The sequence below is a fragment of the Coptis chinensis genome, chromosome 3 (genome assembly GCF_015680905.1).
Source record: "Coptis chinensis isolate HL-2020 chromosome 3, ASM1568090v1, whole genome shotgun sequence".
Taxonomy (NCBI): domain Eukaryota; kingdom Viridiplantae; phylum Streptophyta; class Magnoliopsida; order Ranunculales; family Ranunculaceae; genus Coptis; species Coptis chinensis.
This window is the reverse complement of record NC_141458.1, coordinates 5,090,948-5,110,128: the sequence shown is the minus strand read 5'-3', so window position 1 is coordinate 5,110,128 and position 19,181 is coordinate 5,090,948. Positions and strand designations below refer to the sequence as shown.

Genomic DNA, 19,181 nt, shown 5'->3' with positions numbered 1-19,181 from the left:
TTCTTCCTTCCGCTCCCTTGCTGATTGGGAAGATCAATATATTCCTCCAATTCCCTCCTCACCCCGCTCTCCGCCTTCCCCATGGATGTCTCCCAAGATTAAGTTATTCGATAGTGACTCGACGATGATGGAAATGGCGAAGTCCTCACCTCTCTCAAGTTGTCCCGACCTCACCCCGCCCCATGTCCACGAATCTCTCATCCAAGAGCCCCCACAAGCGCGCGATCCTCTCCTCCTGCAAGACCTTCCACGGCGCCTCACCCCTCTTCCCAGATGCAGCGCCTTGGCAAGGAAACCACTCGATCTCTCCCAGGGTCCGCGGCTCCGGAAATTTTCCGCCCCACCTTCAAGGTGCGCGGCCGTTCTGTCAATGTGGAGGTCTCTGCTCTGGAAAATCCTGTTGTGGCCTCATCCATGTTCTATGGTTCCCATCTCCCCCGCGACCTGGCTTATGCAGATACTGGGACCTTTGAACAGCATCACACCTCCCTTTATGCCGGCTGGGAGAAGGTATGTCCCTGTTCTGACTGCTTCTTCATTGCTAGGTGAGCTTGGACATGTCCTACATGATCCGCGGCCTTTTCTCTTCCCTGAGTACTGTGGAATCTTTAGAGAAGGAGGTCGGCGGTCCCAATGGATCGAGGCCACCCGCTGCACGCCTTTCAAGCCGATCGGCGGCCGCGAACATGGCCAAACTTCGAGCTGAAGATGAATTAAGGACTACCGAAGGTTCACACCAGGACTTTATGGATGGAGTGAATGACCGCTTGAGCAAGCAGTGGGAAGCCCTTGTCCTCCAACATATCGAGAATACTGCCGCTCTCATTCTGCAACACACTCAAGACATGGAGCAGCTGCGGATAAGCTTCAAAGCTCAAGCCGACAAGCGTGTGGCCAAGAAGCTCGCTGACGAGCATGCACATTTAATCAAAGAAGGCCGACTCCTCCCAGAAAAACCTCCATCTCCCATGTCAGAAGATCCGCTTGTCACGGTCCCAGTTGCCGTGGAACAGACTGTTTCTAATTCAGTTGATGTTGCCACTCTCGATCCGCTGCCCGAAGACCCTGTTTGTGAGGCCACCTCCCCGGGACAAGCCTCGAGTGCTCTCGACCATGCATCCCTCACTGAAGACTTGTTGCCGAACTTAGATTAGCCCCCATGTTGGATATCTGTCATTTTACTAGCTATCTTGTAACTAACTTACCCGACTAAGTGTGACATTGTTATTTTTTTACTTGTGCGTTTGTTTGGTTTGAAACTGTTTTACTCCCCTACATTATATGTATGGTCCCTTGGCTTTAGTTATTGTTTTGCCTGAAATGCTGCTATTCATCCCTTTCCATCTCTACTGCATGTCTCTCCATTTATCAGTATCTACATTGGGGCCTTCTCTCTTCTTGCCCCCATGTGTGACCCAAGCCTATCACTTGTGAATATCTCATTTTACATCGCAGGCACTCACAGACTACGAGGTCTGTTGGGGCAGCTCAACCTGTCGTGGACACGATTTGAGCAGTTTGTCCGCGAAGGGCTCATCCCCACTGCAGCCTCTCTTTTGGAGTGGCTTCGCCAACCGTTGGGCTTCTCTCTTTTGCCCCCAGTTGTAGCGTATGCCTTTCTTCCGCGGATGGCTCTCCCGGATCCGTGGCTCTAATTGAGGTGGACCTCTCGTCCTTGGGCATCTCTTTCCCTCAAACCGTGTTTAGCCTGACTGTTAAATTTATGCGTAAGGGCGAAATTTACTCCCCAAAAGTGCCATTGTATTATATATTTACAAACAGCTCTAGTATGTCGTTTATGGACTTTCATTACATTCAAACATAGAATTTTTTTAACATTCTCACATTCCATGGCTTTTCTAGCACTTTTCCCTCCGCTGTTCGCAGCTTGTAAGTACCAGCTCCTCCTACGTCGACCACTGTATAGGGCCCCTCCCAGTTCGGTCCCAATTTTCCGTCGTTCTCTCTCTTGGTACTGTGTGTCACTCATCACAGCACGGCATCCCCTACTCTGAACTGTCGCGGCTTGACTCTCTTGTTATACCATCTCTGAAGGCCGTGATAATATTCCTCTAGTCTGATCCGCGCCGCGTCTCTTCTCTCTTCTGCTAAAGTCATATCCCCTGCCATTATGCTCTCATTCAGTCCTGTTTCCACCGCTCTTGTCCGCGTTGTGGCTGCCACCATTTCCGAGGGTATCACGGCCTTGACTCCATAAGCTAAAGAGAAAGGAGTTTCCCCGGTTGATGTTCGAGGCGTTGTCCTATATGCCCAGAGAACATGACTCAGTTCATCTACCCACACGCCTTTCTTATCCTCTAGCTTCCTTTTGAGATTGTTCATAATGGTCTTGTTAGAAGACTCTACTTGCCCGTTGCCTTCTGGATTGTATGGAGCTGAGAACCCCTGCTTCACCTTATATGCTTGTAAGAACGCCTGCACTTTGGATCCGGTGAACTGGGTTCCATTGTCCGCTATGATAATATATGGCAACCCAACCTACAGATGATATTCTCCCACAAGAACTTGATCACTTGAGCTTCCTTGACCTGTTGCAGGGCCACTGCCTCGATCCACTTGGTGAAATAGTATGTGGCCGCCAACATGAATCTCCTTTTGCCGCTAGCCATGGGCAGCGGACCCACTATATCCATTGCCCACATTGCGAAAGGCCACGGACTAGACACACTATGTAGTGGTTCCGCTGGCGCAAAGATCATCTGAGCAAATCTCTGACACTTTTCACATCGCTTAGCGTAGTTCACGGCATCCCTCTTCATGTGTGCCAAAAGTAGCCCTGCGTTATCAATCAAATGCGTCGTTGTTACGCCCGTTGAGTGACTTCCACGATCTCCCCATGTAACTCCGCCCGGCACCTCTAGGGCTAACTTCGCCCGAGACACTTCAACAAAGGCCGTTAAAATTCTTTTCGATCACTCTCCCCTTTTATCGAGATACCTCCTCCAGAAGTCTGCTCCAATCTCTTTTTCTCCTTTTTATCTTTCACCACGTCCCCAGACAAAAAACTCTTGATGGGCTTAATCCAACCCCCCTCTTCCTCCTTAGCCTGACATATCTCTGCCCCTTCCTCTTCCACTTCCTCCATACTAGGTTTCTCCAGTCGCTTTATCTTTATCACTCTCTCTTCAGACTCAGGAATTGCGGCAGCCACGTATGCTAGGGCATTGACATGTCTGTTCTCGCCGCGACCCAAATGTATGAATTTGATCTTTGCAAACATGGCGGCCCTCTTTTGCAGCACTTTCAAATATTTTACTATCCGCGGGCATCGCGCGGAAAACCCCCCATTTGCCTGGCACACTACCAAATTCGAGTCCGAATACACTGTCAGCTCTTTTACCCCCACATCCTCTGCCATTCTCATGCCCGCTATTACCGCCTCATACTCTGCTTCATTATTGGATGCCGCGAACCCTAACTTCATGGTTAACTCCATTCTGTTGTTCTCCCGCGACTAGCTAGCACCACTCTCCCCCACCCAATTAATGCGTGGTCAATGACCGGCGGGCGAACACTCTCCACCCATTTCTTCGATCCCAGGGGTCCAACCAGTCCTGTTCAATGATCTTCTCCGGCTCCATGATCATCTATTCTCCCCAGGTGGGATCTTCCGCTAGAAACTCTACTAAGAATTTTGCCACTGCCTACGCCTTCTCCGCTGATATGATATTGTATCTCGTAAGAACTCAACATTACTACCCATTTCAGCATTCTCCCAGACTTTTCTGCTTTCAATGCTTGCTTTAAAGGCAGATTTGTCACCACCACTACAGAGTGTGCTTCAAAGTATGGTTTCAACTTCAAGGCAGAGAACACCAATGCCAAGGCATATTTTTCGACTCTGCTATATCGGGTCTCGGCATCCAGCAATGTTTTACTTTGGATGTACACCGGCTTTTCTAACTTACCCACAATTCTGACTAGTACTAAGCTAATTGCATACTCCGTGACCCCTAAATACAAGTATAGTTTTTCTCCCCTCGTTCGCCAAGCGGCAATGAGGGGGGGCCTTACCTAGATAACTCTTAAACTCCTGGAATGCCTCCTCGCATTCCACGGTCCATTCGAAATCTATTGTGTTTCTCAGCAACCGATACAACGGCCTATACTTGTCCGATGACTTTGAGATAAACCTATTCAAAGCTGCGACCCTTCCTGCAAGTCTCTGCACCTCTTTGACGTCCTGAGGCGATGACATCTCCACTAGGGCTCTTATCTGCTCGGGATTGGCTTATATTCCCCGGTAAGTAACTATGTACCCCAGAAACTTCCTCATAGTAACGCCGAACGTACACTTCTCTGGGTTAAGCTTTAAATTATACGACCGCAGTATATAGAACGTCTCTTTCAAACCCTCTAAATGTTCTTCCTCCGACATGCTCTTCTCCACCATGTCATCTATGTAAATCTCAATCCCCTTTCGGATCTTGTTTTCAAACATTTTCTCCCCTAGCCGCTGAAATGTGGCCCCGGCGTTCTTCAATCCAAACGGCATTCTCGTATAGCAATATGTACCGCCTTCCACCACGAAGGTTATCTTCTCCTGATCTGGCCCATACATGGCGACCTGGTTATATCCCATTGATGCGTCCATGAAGGAAAACACTTTAAACCAAATCTCCTACTCGGCGCATGGGTAGCTGTCCTTGGGACATTCTGAATTCATGTCAGTGAAGTCGACGCACATACGTACCTTGCCATTCTTCTGAGGCACCGCGACCACATTTGACAACCAGTCGGTAAACGACACCTGTCATATTATACCTGCCCCCTTCAACCTCGCGACCTCCTCGCGAATTCCTTCGGCGAACTTCGGTCTAATTTCTCGCATCTTTTGTCTTACTGGCTTAGCATCTTCCCTCATATGTAACCTATGACATGTGAATTCTGGGTCTGATCCGGTGACCTCCTCAATCGTCCACGCAAACACATCTCCTCAATTGGCAGACAAAAACTGTACTAACTTAACCTTCCATTCCTCAGACAAACTGGACCCCACTGATGTGAACTTCTCCTCGTCGCCTTCCCCCAAATTCACTACCTCTATCTCATCCAAGGTCTTCGGTCCTCCGTTGACTCACCAACCCCCCCGACGGTGATTAATCAGAATTGCTATGCCTGCCTCTTCTTGGAACGCGAAGTCTCTTCCTCTGATCCGTGGATCAATCTCTTCACTGTACTCTGGTGACTGTTTTTAGCTGTCACTTGATCCCCGCGGACCTTATATACCCCAGTAGGGGTAGGGAATCGAATCACTTGGTAGTAGGTAGAGGGAACTGCTTTCATCTCGTGAATCCACCTCCTTCCCAGGATGGCGTTGTATTGTGAGTCGGCATCCACCACCTTGAATCTCGAGAACACTATAACAGGTCCCGTGGTCACTGGGAGTAGAAGCTCCCCTAAAGGTTCCATCATGCTTCCATTGAACCCATACAAATTCGTCAGCGAGGGTCTCAACTGCTTCCTTTCTATCTTCATTTCCTCCATTGTCCCTCTAAACAGTAAATCTACTGCACTGCCGCAGTCTACTAACACCCTCTTTACCATGTAATTTTCCATCGCCACTGTGATCACCAGCACGTCCTCATGCGGGGAATCGATGGCCTGAAGATCCGCGTCGGTGAACATTATACTTCCCCTTCCATTCGCGGACTAGGAGATCGCCTGCGAATGTCCTGCTGATTCATGGACCTGCTGTATGCTCGCCGCCCGCCATATTCTATCTCGGCGTGCATTGTGGCTCAATATCTCTCTACTGAAGATCACGTTGATCGTCCCCAATATCCTCCCCTGGGTCGGTGCTTGCTCTACCTTCTCTTCTTCTGTTATAAACTCTTTCAACAACCCCTTTCCTATCATCCTTTGAATCATTCATCTTAACGCATAGCAGCCGTCCGTCTCATGGTTGTGTATTTGATGATAGGCACAATAAGGTCTGCCTTATACCTCCACTGGTTTGGTTCGCGGACCCTCATACCCCTGCAAATTCTGAATCAGCGGTAGTATCTCGCTCAACGACTTGTTCAGTGGCACTTGCTCTACCTCGCGATAGGGCTTTTTGTCTCGACTCTCCCTCCTAGCCTCTTCTCTGCTCCTCTCGGGCCGCGACGAATGTCCTCGGTATCCGCTGCCCCCTTTGTCTGAGGACTCATATCGCCGACGCCCCTCGCCTTTTTCCAGCGATAACACCGCCTTCCCTGGCCTTCTCACCTCCTTCTGCATGGTGTCTTCGTATCTGATGTACTTCTCCACCCTCGGGTACAGATCCTGTAATGTTGCAATTTCATTCTTGGCTACCGACTCATGTACCCTCGTTCTCGGGCGCAATCCTCTCTCAAAATCTATCACCGCCATCCTTTCGTCCAGATTCTCCACTTTCAAGGTCTCCGCTTTGAATCTACACAAGAAGTCCCTTACCGATTTAGCGGACCTCTGCCTTACATTGAACAAGGCCGCAATGTCCACAACACGTTTCTTCTGGTGTATAAAATGGTCAATGAACGCCTGCTCCAACTCCTGAAAGCTATTAATACTCTTAGAAGGTAATCTGTAATACCAGTCAGATGCTCCCCCTTTTAAGCTTGCCGGGAACATCATACATCTTAGCCCGTCATACCGCGGCTCCTGCCACAACATCATCTGCTGCCGAAAGTGATGAATGTGGTCAGCGGGGTCTCCAGTCCCATCGTACCTCTTAAACCTTGGCTGGTTGAACCTCTTCGGCACCTCTGACTTCCAGATTGCGTCCGCCAGTGGGTTGCGGTTCAACCCTGCCACCACCTGACTTGCCGCACCTCCCATGCCCTTGGCCTGTTCCAGACTAGCTTTCAGATCGCTGGCGATCATTTCTCTAACTTGCTCCTTGGTGAGCCCCACCACCGTCTGTTCTTCCGCATATGTTCCCCCTTCCTCCTCTCTCTCTGCTCTCGACACCTCCCTTTCCGACTCCTCTATTGTCTCTTTCTCTCTCCTTAACCCCTAATTTTCTTCTCTCAACCTCGCTATCTCCTCATGCAACAACCTTGTTTCCTCCGCCTCTGACATTACTGTCTCTTCCCTACCTTGCTCCTCCCCTTCACTCCTTACTGATTCCACATCCATCTCGGCGACCGTCGTCTTTTTCGGTTGACCCACTCTTCTTTTTGTTGCCATCTCACTATTTTTCACTCTTGTTCCCCACAGACGGGGCCAAATGTTGTGACCTATCTCTTGCTCCTCCTCTCCTGTTCTATTTATAATCCCTCATCTCTTTCTTAGGCCCTCCACCTGTCCCTCCATCTCTCGGTCCATTGATTGCCGCATGGAGGGTTCCCGTACAACCCTAGGTTTTGCCCGTGCTCCTACTGGGCACGTGTCCCGATGGTACAACTCCAGGTCAGCTATCCCCTCAAGTCGCGACTCTCCACTATCAGTCCTCAGTTCTCAGCCTTCATACTTTTGACTCCTCTGTCCGCGGCCCTAATAGAATGCTTCTCACCCCACTATATGTCCTCTTTCTGGATCCATCATCTGCCGGACCGCCGACCATCATAAATTGGGTCGCTACATCGGATAATTGTCACCGGATAACAGAGGAGATACGATAATAGCCGTGGCGCTATCTGAGTGGTGTACAAAGAAAGGATCAGAACCTGGAGGAGAGTCATTATTGGTGTTTGAGGCGTCGACTATTGAGAATGGAGAGGAGGCGGAAGCTTAGAGCGGTTAGGGTTAGAGTTTGGATCGAAATTAGGCTGATACCATGATAAATTAGAGAGAGAGAGATTGATTTGAGAGAATATTTACTTGATTAATTTCTATAGAGATTACAATGGTTTATATAGAGATTACAAGTTCCTAAAATAGAAACTAAAATAACAAAGATGAATCTGTACAAATACAAGCGGTGCAAGTATAGCAAACAGGACTCGAGGCACGGGCCCGCTCGAGAGAGTGCGCGAAGAGAGCGCGCTCTGACTTGCGAATCAACTTCTAAGAAGTTTACTTAAACATTCCAGCTTGTGTTGTGAAGTTTGGAACCCTCTGTTGTGTCTTTGCCGATTTTTTTTGAAAACATACCAATAGCAAAAAGAAAGAGCATACTAATTAGGTAATTATTTCCGTTAACTAAGGCCCTTTGTAATCACAATGAGCTGAATTTGATTTCAATTGGTTCTATAAACAGTGAAACTGCTCGATCTTTAGTCACTCCATGTGAAGTACCAATGCCGTCTCCATGTTCAAAGATGCAATGACTAGTCCTTGCCATGTTTACAGCCAAGTTTACTACGGATTTGGGAAGGGAAGTTTTCATACACTCTTGATTGAGTTTTTTCCAGCAGTTGCTCCTAAAGCTTTTGATGTGCTCTGTAGCTTCTTCTTCTGTTACACCCTTCTCATTCTTGAAGCATTGGATTGACTTCGGTATATCTCCTCTTTTCATTTCAGCCTTCAATAGTAAGATTGTTTAGTCACAAAAAGATTTGCTAACTAGCTCTACAAATATTTGCTCATAAAGAGTTAATCTATAATAGTTTCCCTTAACTTGCATACTAGAATCTCCATTTCGCTGAATAAGATCCCATGTGTAATCAAACACACACACCCCTCATTCGGTATGGTTTTGTATTTTTACAAACCACTTAATGTTTTTGTAAAGAAACCACTTAATGCTGTGACCCAAAACGTACACCAGGTGAAAATAACATGATGCATGCAATAGAGATACAGTAGATAAGTAACTTACAGTTGATGTTCCCAAATCGTCGTTGATTCTGGTTATGACTGATGCCCAGTAAACTAGCTCTGGCCCATTTTGTAAGCAATCAAGTGACTCAGTAGTTATCGTTTCACCAAGAAGAATATATGCATGGACCATGGCCCTGGACCTCCCACAGACGTCCATGCATTTCCCAAGTACTCCTCCAGTGTTGGTGTATACCCATTATAGAACCACCTAGCTTCAACTAGGTATGACTTACAAAGGCTAATCCACTGTGGTAATATGCATGTTAAAATAGTTCAGTACACTAATGAGCTGAAATCAACCTGAAAAAATGTAGGAGATATAAGATACATATATTAAACTTGTTTTTATTACCTCTTTCACTATGTAGGGTAAGACACATATCCCCTGATCTCGTTGGATATCATGGGTGATCATATTGGCAAAATTAAACATAGCCAAGTAACATATCTTCATGTACTTCGGGAGATTCTCTGCGGCCTTGACATCCCATCTAAGGAAAGGAAAGTGTGAAAGTATCGATTATTAATAATCTTACTGACCAATAAGGTACATTTTAAAGAAACTATGATACCCATGATGTTCTAAATCTACTCAGATCAATCTTACCGACTCACTGCCTCAGTAAAGAGTTCAAGCTCATCTGGTGACCCATATACATCATAGATGTCGTCGATGGCTGTCAATATGCAAATGAATTTCGTGAGGCCTATCCTGCATTTTGAGAACTGGGGCTCATAGATAATCCCCATTGCCCAGATGAAATTTTCCACTAATCTATCCCTTGAAAATGCTAGTTCTTCTTTGAAGCCCAACTCTTTCCACCACCTACAGATTCATGAGCATTTTCTTGTCATGGCTTCAAACAAGTTCATATTCAGATCTCAATAACTTATTTATGTTCATCGCGCTAGACTGGATTGAAATTTATTTAGTCAAGAAACAACACCTTGATAGCTCAATTAAATCTGTTTGGTGTACGGACTGCACCAAGTTGAAATCCAATTTTGCCAATTCAAGAAGAACCAAATTCTTATTATCATATCTTTCATAAACATCGATATAATTCCGAGATTCAAGCCTTAGCATTCTCCAGTGTAAAGGTGTCTCCAGTGAATGCTGGACTAGCATTGCTTGGTCGATATTCGTGTGACCTTTCAAAGACTCCAGACACCTATAGGTAAATTTCTTGGTTTCATCAAACAAATCCTCCCCATGTAAAAATTGGTGCGAAGCTTCATAAAAGCTCAAAATCCCTTTTGTATCCCGGCTCAAGTACTCCTTGAATCTACCATCTTCATTCTTGAATTTCTCAAAGCACAATTCCGCTTTATAGCAAAATAACAAAGGTAAGATATAATGAAGAAAAAGTGAGAATAATATAATGAAATGACTGTAAATTAGAAACAACATTATTATTACTTGGTCCATTTTCGTATTGTATTCATGTTCAATACGTCCTTTAGTAATTAAATTATATATATTGGGCGCTTTTTCTGCTAACAAGTACTATTAGCGATTTCACGCTAGCTTGTACAAATTATTTATTGTTGTTGTTGAAGTGTTGAACTACATAGGACCTAACGGCTAACGTCAAGTGGGAAAATCCTGAAGTACCATATTTGGTTATTAGTTGAAATGGTTTATTTGTTGAGATGGAAAATGTAACGGCAGTGTACTATGGCAGGAACAGGGAGAGGAGTAAACATGTTGTTACCCCTTTACTATCATGATAAATATAATTAACGAGTTGTGCATATTTGCTCACCGACCGTCCGACCTATAAAGGCAAGGTTTCTGTATATGAAACATCATGACAATGTGCTAGTTTCAATTGGAAAAGTAAAATGATACCTGAAGGAACTGGATAATATTGATGTTGTCGTAAAATATAAAATTGCAATGCAGTTGTGTGAAGATCGTCGCAGCTGTAATATTTTTCAGAATAATAAGTGATATCAAGTGCCTCTTTGATATCCTCCTCAAAGTGGTATGCCACTCCTAGCCGTTGCATGGAGCTTATAAGTTCTAATCGAGCAATCGGTTCTTTGACTTCTTTGAGGAACCTTCTGCATTCTTTCTTCAATTCCTCCAAGTTGCTGTTAAAGCTTTCATACTGCAGGGGATAAACCATTGAAAAACTTAAGTTTGTTGACAAGAATTCACATTAATTGGCACGTTAGCTAGCCACCTCTAATAGACATCCTACCTAAATGTGGACCCTCACAAGAAATTAAAGATGAACTTCTGTGGAGAGTTTCTCTCCGTCGGAGAACATCCACTTGAAAAATCAGCTCATTTGGATGTTTCTAACCTTATCAAAACCGTGTTATGTTGTGAAAGCAGAACAATTATGGACTATATTATTAACCGGAAAACACATAATTAAACTTTGTTACCACTTACAAACCATAAAAAGAGTCATTGGCAAGATTTAGCTCACCGGTCTTGCCGAAAAACAGTTGGCCTCTGAAATGATACTAATTTACCTATGATAAATTAGTCACTTTACCAGGTTTGTTAGAGATCGATCCTTATGATACCATTTGGGATACGCTGCCAATATATGCTAGTTCGTTGGGTGGTGGATGATGCCATGATGGTGGAGATGGTGGTTAATGGATAGAAAGTGGTTGGTGTCCCTAATTCTTAGGTATTGGGTGCCTTGCTTGATATGTTTCTTTGGCCATATCCTCTTATATACATTCAAATATGATTATACGAACACTGTCAAATTCAAAATATTTAACTTGTCGTTATCACAATTCATATACAACGCTAGAATCAGCAGATGAATAGTCTTAGTCTTACACAGTAGGAACTTTTTAGAGATTCAACAAGTTGAGGATCCCATATAGTCGGGTGGTAATCAGCAGATCGTCGTTCCTTTTGCAAATCAGGGGACATTATTGAACGATGTCCTTTCACATTTGCTCCTCTTGAGTTGCATTTGGTTTGTGACTTCTGCACAAGAGAAAAATAAAAAACAAGAAAAAACTTCTGTACATGATGAGAACTGCAGAGGGAACATACTAACCTGCAGATTCCCAAACGCATAAGCTCGTTTTGCAGTGCATTGGTGATCATTGAGTCTCGTGGCTGATGTTGAGAACTGCAAATTAATCAGATTCATCGCTAGCAGTGAGAGGAAAGAGTGCTGGTACAGAGCTGGGTAACCCAAATGCATACTTATATAGCACGGTCCAGGTAAGAAAACATTAAAAAAGCAAAGGCAAAGAAAACATGTTTATAAATTTGAAGTATAACTGCTGCAAGTGAACACAAAATATGAAAAACATGGTTATAAAAAAGCAAAGGCAAATAAAACATGTTTTTACACCAGCGAAAATAGGAAAATGATCCTCGGGGAAGACTTTTTATAACCCATAGCTTTTATATTCAAATTTTAGTGCATCTTTAATGTCGGGTCTTCTCAAGTCAAGCAAAAGTGCAGAACAACGATTGTCTTTTGTACCCTTCTTTCTTTGTCATTTTGCATTTTGCATTTTGGATTTCCTAATGCAAAATTATTTATAAATAAATTAACGCAGTGTGCAGAGTAGCGTGCTTTTTTGACCTAAATATGCCCGGGTTCAAAATCTAGTTGTTGTCTAAATTAGCCGTACATGTGTTTAGCATGTATGCCTTCTATAATATTTAAAAATTACACTCGTCCCACTGGCTTTTATTTTTTTTTGGTTAGGACTTTTAGAGTTAGGGATGTGCATGGAACTGTCCACGTAAACCTATCGATAATTCACATAACTAACCAAATATAGGTAATCATTTGTGTTTATGATTTTGACCCAAGGCTCACCATGTTTTCCTCCAAATAAAAAACCATTCAGTACTTTATCTATGTGTACTATGTTTTACTCAATCAAAAAAAAAAAAAAAAACAAACAGACGGACGGACTTTTGTATTGACTTTTGTGTGGCTCAAATGGCTTGTACTTGATTATCATCAAATCTATACCCACATATCCCAGATAGTTAAAACAGTAATTATAGCCCAAGGACAAAACCCAATAATAATTTTGCCATAAGTCCACTTTGATTTTTAATTTCGCTATAAGTTCAAAACCAAATTGACGTCATCATACATTATCATTTTTTACTTATAATTTGGGCTTAATGACACATTTTCATTAATGATTTTGGCTCAAGGACAAATCGGACTGACGTCATCAATTTACATATGAAAATTTGAATTTACACAGCTTTATTTACATATGTAAATTTCAAATTTGCATATGTAAATTTCAATTCAAATTCAAGCTGTGTCAATTCAAATTTTTATATGCAAATTTCAATTTACATGTGTCAATTCAAATTTTCATATGTAAATTTAAATTTACATATAATGGCGTTATCCCGATTTTGGACTTATGACAAAATTAAAATTGAAGTGGACTTAGGGCGAATTTTTTTAGAAAATTAGGCTCTTTCAATTAATTGTACTTAAACTGTAAGGACCTGGCGAGAAATGTAATATATCAGGAGCAAAGACCTCCAGGAGATAATTCTTAGACAGGCCGGATTGAATAACATATATTGCAGGAGCATGTACATGCAGGCCGTGTAGCAAGGATGGAGGACCCACCCAACATTTGGAAAACATCCATACGTTATACTACAATCAGTAGAAAAAAACCTGAAACTATAAGGACTAGACTTTGAATTCGTCCTTCCAAATTTTTATGGGCTAATGTACTACTGCCAGTGCTGGCTCATCCATTAGGCGACTTAGGCGGCCCCTTAAGGCCTCAAATTTGGAAGGCCTCAAATTTCCTTGTTTGTCCTTGCACATATTTGATATTACTATTTTTTTAATGCAAAACAAAACACAAAAGGATAATGTGGTCAATTTGTTTTCTCCAATTCTCCCCACCACACTAAATTTCGGGAATTGAATTGGTTTAAAAGAAATAATATCCAATAGTCCACTACATTATTTGCATCTCAAAACTATATGACAAATCTAATGGTTACAAATGCGAACTAGTCTCATTTTTTTGTGGGAGTGTCCTCATCTAGTTAAATCTCTTAATTGGAAAGATTAAATGAAAATGGTAAATCCCACATTTAAAGCAAAATCTCCATATTCGATGGCGCATTTCCACTTCTTCTCAAGTTAATTAAAGACAAATTTATCAATTTCTATATCAATCATCTCTTTCTAAACGTCTCTCTCTCACAGCCCCTTCCATGTTTCACTCCAAACCATTGATCATCTTAAACTCACATTCTCACAAATTGGTCTCTAATACTTTTGTATTTGGAAGCTAATCAATTAGTTTAGAAAAAAGGCCTCACTTTGGATCGTCGCCTAAGGCCACATCTAGCCTTGAGCCGGCCCTGACTACTTCCCCCACCTTGGACCCCTAAACCTAGAGTTACGTCTCCATCCCTGATTAAACCCAACTAACTAACGTGTGTGGGGGTCGGGATCTCTTGCTCTTCAATTTCTTTTGGGTCAGCAGTTAGCACTCACATCCACATATATACCATACCTAGCTCAGCTCACTATATAGTGCACATTTTCAGTTTGTGAACAAGAGGTAGTGCACATGATTGGTAATGGTATGGCTGGAGGATCTATCTAGTAGGAAAGTCATATCCTTTACAATGATGCAGTCCCCTCTATATTGGGTTTTCCCTTTTATGTTGTTTTTCTCATCTTACTTTCTTTTTCACCTATCATGTAACTTTGATCGTTCTTATTAATAAAATTTCAAGCTCACTAAGTGGAAAAAAAATAAGAAAATAAAAAAAAATAGAAGCTCAGCTCACTATGTTAGTTTTCTCTCTTGCCCACAGCCCACCTATCTCTGATCTATAGCTTCTTGTTCGCACTTCACCTCTGAGGTGACACCTCATTTAAATTTCCTTAGCTTGTTCAGTACATGGACATTACTGCTGTAAGCAATATGGATTTCTCAATTGCTATTTTGTGTGTTTTCTCTACATGGGCATGCCTTATTGTTATTGTTTTCACTAGGACAAGGAGGAGAGTCTTTCCTTGCAACTTTCCACTAGGTCCTTTCCCTCTCCCTATCTTTGGAAATCTCTTTGAACTTGGAAACAAACCACATGAGTCACTTGCCGAAGTTAGCGCGATGATGTCGCGACTCTCTTATGACTCTTAAACTTGGCAGTGTAACCGCTATAGTTGTTTCTGTTTGGATATTTGGCCTTTACAAAGCCAATGAACATTTATTGATTATACATGATGACGTTTAATTAAATACACGAATCTTATTATTATGCATATGGCTGAACTAATATCATATGATGAAACCATAAGTTCCATAGGTAATAGAATTAGAACAATCAAGCATATGAAGAGTCATGTGCGGGTGATTTATTGATTGTATCTATTTACCTAGAAGGCTAGAATGCTCACAGTTAGGGGTGAAGTCGGACGATTCACTTATAAGACTGTAATATAACTACAAGAAACAGGGTCTTTAGCGACAAAAATAAACGTCGCTGAATATTGAGAAAACATCACCCATGATATTTAGCGACAATTTTTGGAGTGTGTCCACGTGATAGCCAATGATATAGTTGGCAATTATATAGAGCTGCGTTTTTTTAACGTCGCTAAATGTGGCACCTTCGGTGACGATGGTAACTGCCGCTATTGTCCAAATTTCGTTGCTAATTTATTTCCGCGTTCTCAATGCAATAACGTCGCAAAAGGTGCCAAATCATCGACGTTTACCAAATCATCGATAAATTGGTACCAAATCATCGACGTTTACCAAAGCATCAACGTTGCTAAAAAACTGCGCTATTGCGATGTTTACCAAATCATCGATAATGAGGCCTTACTTAGCAACGTTTCTATCGTCAGTAAATGCCCAATTTTTTTGAAAAATTTAGTATTATTGGCGACCTTTTGATCATCGCTACAAGTCCAAAAAATTGAAAAATTGGTAACGCGTTTTATCATCGTCAAAGGTCTAAAATATTTGAATTTTTAGTGTTTTTAGCGACATTGTTATCATCGTCAAAGGTCTAAAAATATTTAAATTTTGAGTGTTTGAACAACGTTTTTATCGTCGTCAAAGCTCTAAAATATTTGAATCGTCGCTAGAGGCAATAGATATGAGACTATTTTCATTACTAATATTGTCGTTAATTTTGCACCATTTGTACAATTTTCACCTGTCCCCCCTACCATCCAATTACCATTCAACAAATAAACCTAAAATAAAACAACTAGAACATCAATTATTTAATAATATGTAATACACAACAAAATTTTAATAAATAAAAATGAGTCAATTCACTTAATTAGAAACAAAAGAGAGTTGTATCATCCCCTTTCATAAATTTTTTCTAAAGTCATCTTAATAAAAGTATTAACTTAAACAAACACAATTCTAAACATCTCTCAAGTAAATTGCGAATGAAACCGTCTTCACAAAAAAAATAAAAAATTGACCAATAGCATTTAGATTCATCAGAAGCCTCTTGCAATTCCTTATCACAATTTCTTCACAAAAAATAATACCACTTCTCTTTTGACGTAAGATTATCTGCACATTAAGATGTTATCCATTAGATCACCCAAAAAAAAATGTGAAACCAAAAATATAATAGTTTTGTCACGTCAAAATTAAAATCCAATGAATACAACTAAGAAAGCAAGAATTCAACTAAGATAGGCCACCAGACATGATGCAGCACCACTACTAAGAGACATATAAATACACTTACACCCATTTGCCAATGTTGATATCCAATCGGCAAAATAAAAAAAGATGAACGATTAAAGATTACATTATTTTTTTTGTTTTGCCCATATACTCACTGGAATAGTGTCAGTTAAGTGCTCATTAACTGGTAGCAATCTTACAGGCAAAAACAAAAGTTACAAGTAGTTCAATGCGATAACATATTGATAAGAGCCCAAAACTATAGTTTTAACCACTTTAACAATATCGCTTTTGACCAATTATGTGATTAATAAGTAAGAGCTAGTACTGCTATCATGTTCATATGTATTTCAGGCATTGGAGTCGAATATGTGCAGACATGCGCCCCTTTTGCGAGATAAAGGAGTAAGGGTTGGTTGCTAAGAAGTTCTATGATAAAAGGCCAAGATTCAAGGAGAAAAAGCCTTTTTAAAGCCCGGTCAAAGGTGAAAAGTCAAAGTCAACGCAGGCAGAAACAGCGTACAAAAGTCAGCAGAACTTCCAAAGGTCGTATCTTTGGACTCAGACCTCGGAATTGGGCCTACCTTACGTCAAAACGACCGGATCAGAAAGAGTTTTCCAATGGTCCAAGCCTTGACCCAATCAGAAGAGCAAAAGTGGACGAAAATGTAGGCCCACGAGAGCGCACTCCTTCCATTTTGCCTTATTCAGAGCGCGCCCGCCCTCCCTTGTGTCTGCGGAATCACAGCGAAGAATACTGCGGTAAAGGTATTTCTAAATTTCTGAAAATTCTGAAAATTTTCAAGTATAATATTTAAGTTGGTATTGATTTACTATAATATTTTCAGAATTTTCCTAATCGTTTTACCTAGTGAACTAATACGATCTTTACAGTGCTGCATTTCCGTTTTCAAACCGTAAGTTCTTGAAAAATAGACGAGTAGGGTTACTTAGGCAGTTCCAAAAATTTTAAAATTTTTACAGGAGTATCTATCATAAGTCAAGATTTTTCAGTAAAAATTTGATGGGTTTTTTATTTGTTTTGATCACCTAACTAGTGGATTGTTTTTAGTGTGTTTATGCAGTTTTGCAAACACTTAATTTATGAAACACCAGCCGATAAGGAGGGTTTGTAGAACTCCAATTGCTCTAAACATTTTACAGGAACACGTAGGATCTGTTAGGAGTCTCCAGTAAAATTTTGGCGATTTTTGGCTTTGTTTTTATTGGTTAACCATTTGGTTGTTTGTATTGTGTCTGAAAACTGTTTCACAAACTTTGAAGGGCAGTAGAAGGACTTTCATAGCTCCGATTGATCTGAAATTTTACAGGCTACTTGATAGACGTCTTAGGAAACTACTGTAAACATTTCAAATTTTTTGGAGCACATTAAACTTACTGGACATTGCCAAAGGCAAGAGCGCGACCTGCGCCCGTGTTAGGCAAATTATGAGCGCCCCCCGCGCTCAACTCACTGGAAGTTGCCTCAGGAAAGAGCGCAACCTGCGCCCATGTCAGGCAAATTTTGAGCGCACCCTGTGCTGAAGCGCCTGGACCTCGAGTAAGACCAGAGCGCACCCCGCAACCTACCTAGGCTAATTCGGAGCGCACCCTGCGCCCTTTTGTGTACCATCCCGATTTTTCATAGGTTAGTTCAAGTTTTCATTTCTTCAAGTTATTCAGTGTTTCTAACATCATACAAACACTGAGATCGCGATATACAATACGCTATTCAAACGCATAGCAAGGAGGCATTCAGGTACTCCCTCTTCCACTCCTCACCTTTATTGTCAGAGGAGTTTTAATTCTAGTATAATCAAGCTTATTTTTCGTAGACATAAATACCACACGCCTATCTAGAATTTCACACACTACACCTGCATCAATGGCTAAAGAACAAGAGACTCTTCTCTCTGATTTTTATAAAGCCCTAAACGATGGCCCTAAGTCGTGCATCGTTCTTGCAGACCTAGTAAGGGATTTTCGAATTCCCCCTAATATATTTAACTTGTTACCAGTTTTTCATGGTTTAGACCATGAGAAGCCTTACCAGTATATGCGTAGGATAGAACAAGTTCTCACTACATTCCATCATCCTAGCGAAAGTTCCGATCAAGTTAAACTTAGGGTGTTTCCTTTCACCCTAGCCGACAAGGCGGCGTCTTGGTTAACTGCCCAAACGCCAAATTCGGTGGACTCATGGGCTAATCTTGTTCAATTGTTCATGGAACAATTTTACCCACCACTGAAGATAGATGAAATGCTTCAAAAGATTCATTTCTTCTACCAGAATCCTCATGAATCCTTTTCAGAGGCCTGGAATCGTTTCACTGATCTTCTCATTGAAAGCCCGCATCATAATCTTGCGAAAGACACGCTTATTCGTGCCTTCTTCAAGGGGCTTTTACATCGTCATAAGGAGGTTCTAGATATCATGACTGAGGGTAGTTTTCTTAATAAAGGAGCCTTGGAGGCTTAGAAATTCTTAGAAGATCAATCTAAGAAGAACAACAATTGGGGAGGTAACGACTCTTCCCACTCCACTCCTTCTGAGGTTAAACCTGATCCCGAGCTTAAAACTTTTATCGATGCCCTCACTAAAAAGGTAGATGCCATCTCTGTTAAACAATAACCCACTCCTGTCATGAACATTAACTCTACTCGTTGTAATATATGTTTTAGTCTTGAGCATTCCGACTTCTATTGTCCTCTTGTCTATGCACAACCACCACCACAACCATCACACTTCAACCAGTTAACTCAACATC

The 19,181-nt window shown here is 41.9% G+C and overlaps 3 protein-coding genes across 3 annotated transcripts; all 3 read right to left on the bottom strand.

Moving 5' to 3' along the window:
• Window positions 1–5,133: 5,133 nt before the first annotated feature.
• On the bottom strand, window positions 5,134–5,649 carry LOC147507473 (uncharacterized). Its single transcript, XM_086596284.1, has one exon. The coding sequence runs from the start codon at window positions 5,647–5,649 to the stop codon at window positions 5,134–5,136; it is 516 nt and encodes a 171-aa protein (XP_086452410.1).
• A 312-nt stretch (window positions 5,650–5,961) lies between these two features.
• Window positions 5,962–6,867, bottom strand: LOC147507472 (uncharacterized). Its single transcript, XM_086596283.1, has one exon. The coding sequence runs from the start codon at window positions 6,865–6,867 to the stop codon at window positions 5,962–5,964; it is 906 nt and encodes a 301-aa protein (XP_086452409.1).
• Window positions 6,868–8,009: 1,142 nt separating this feature from the next.
• LOC147507471 (trans-ocimene synthase, chloroplastic-like) lies at window positions 8,010–11,936 on the bottom strand. Its single transcript, XM_086600174.1, is given in 9 exon segments — window positions 8,010–8,449; window positions 8,747–8,883; window positions 8,886–8,994; window positions 9,101–9,239; window positions 9,356–9,574; window positions 9,696–10,074; window positions 10,601–10,862; window positions 11,558–11,710; window positions 11,784–11,936. Coding segments are annotated over 9 exon segments (1,854 nt in total). The 5' UTR covers window positions 11,934–11,936; the 3' UTR covers window positions 8,010–8,143.
• Window positions 11,937–19,181: the final 7,245 nt, after the last annotated feature.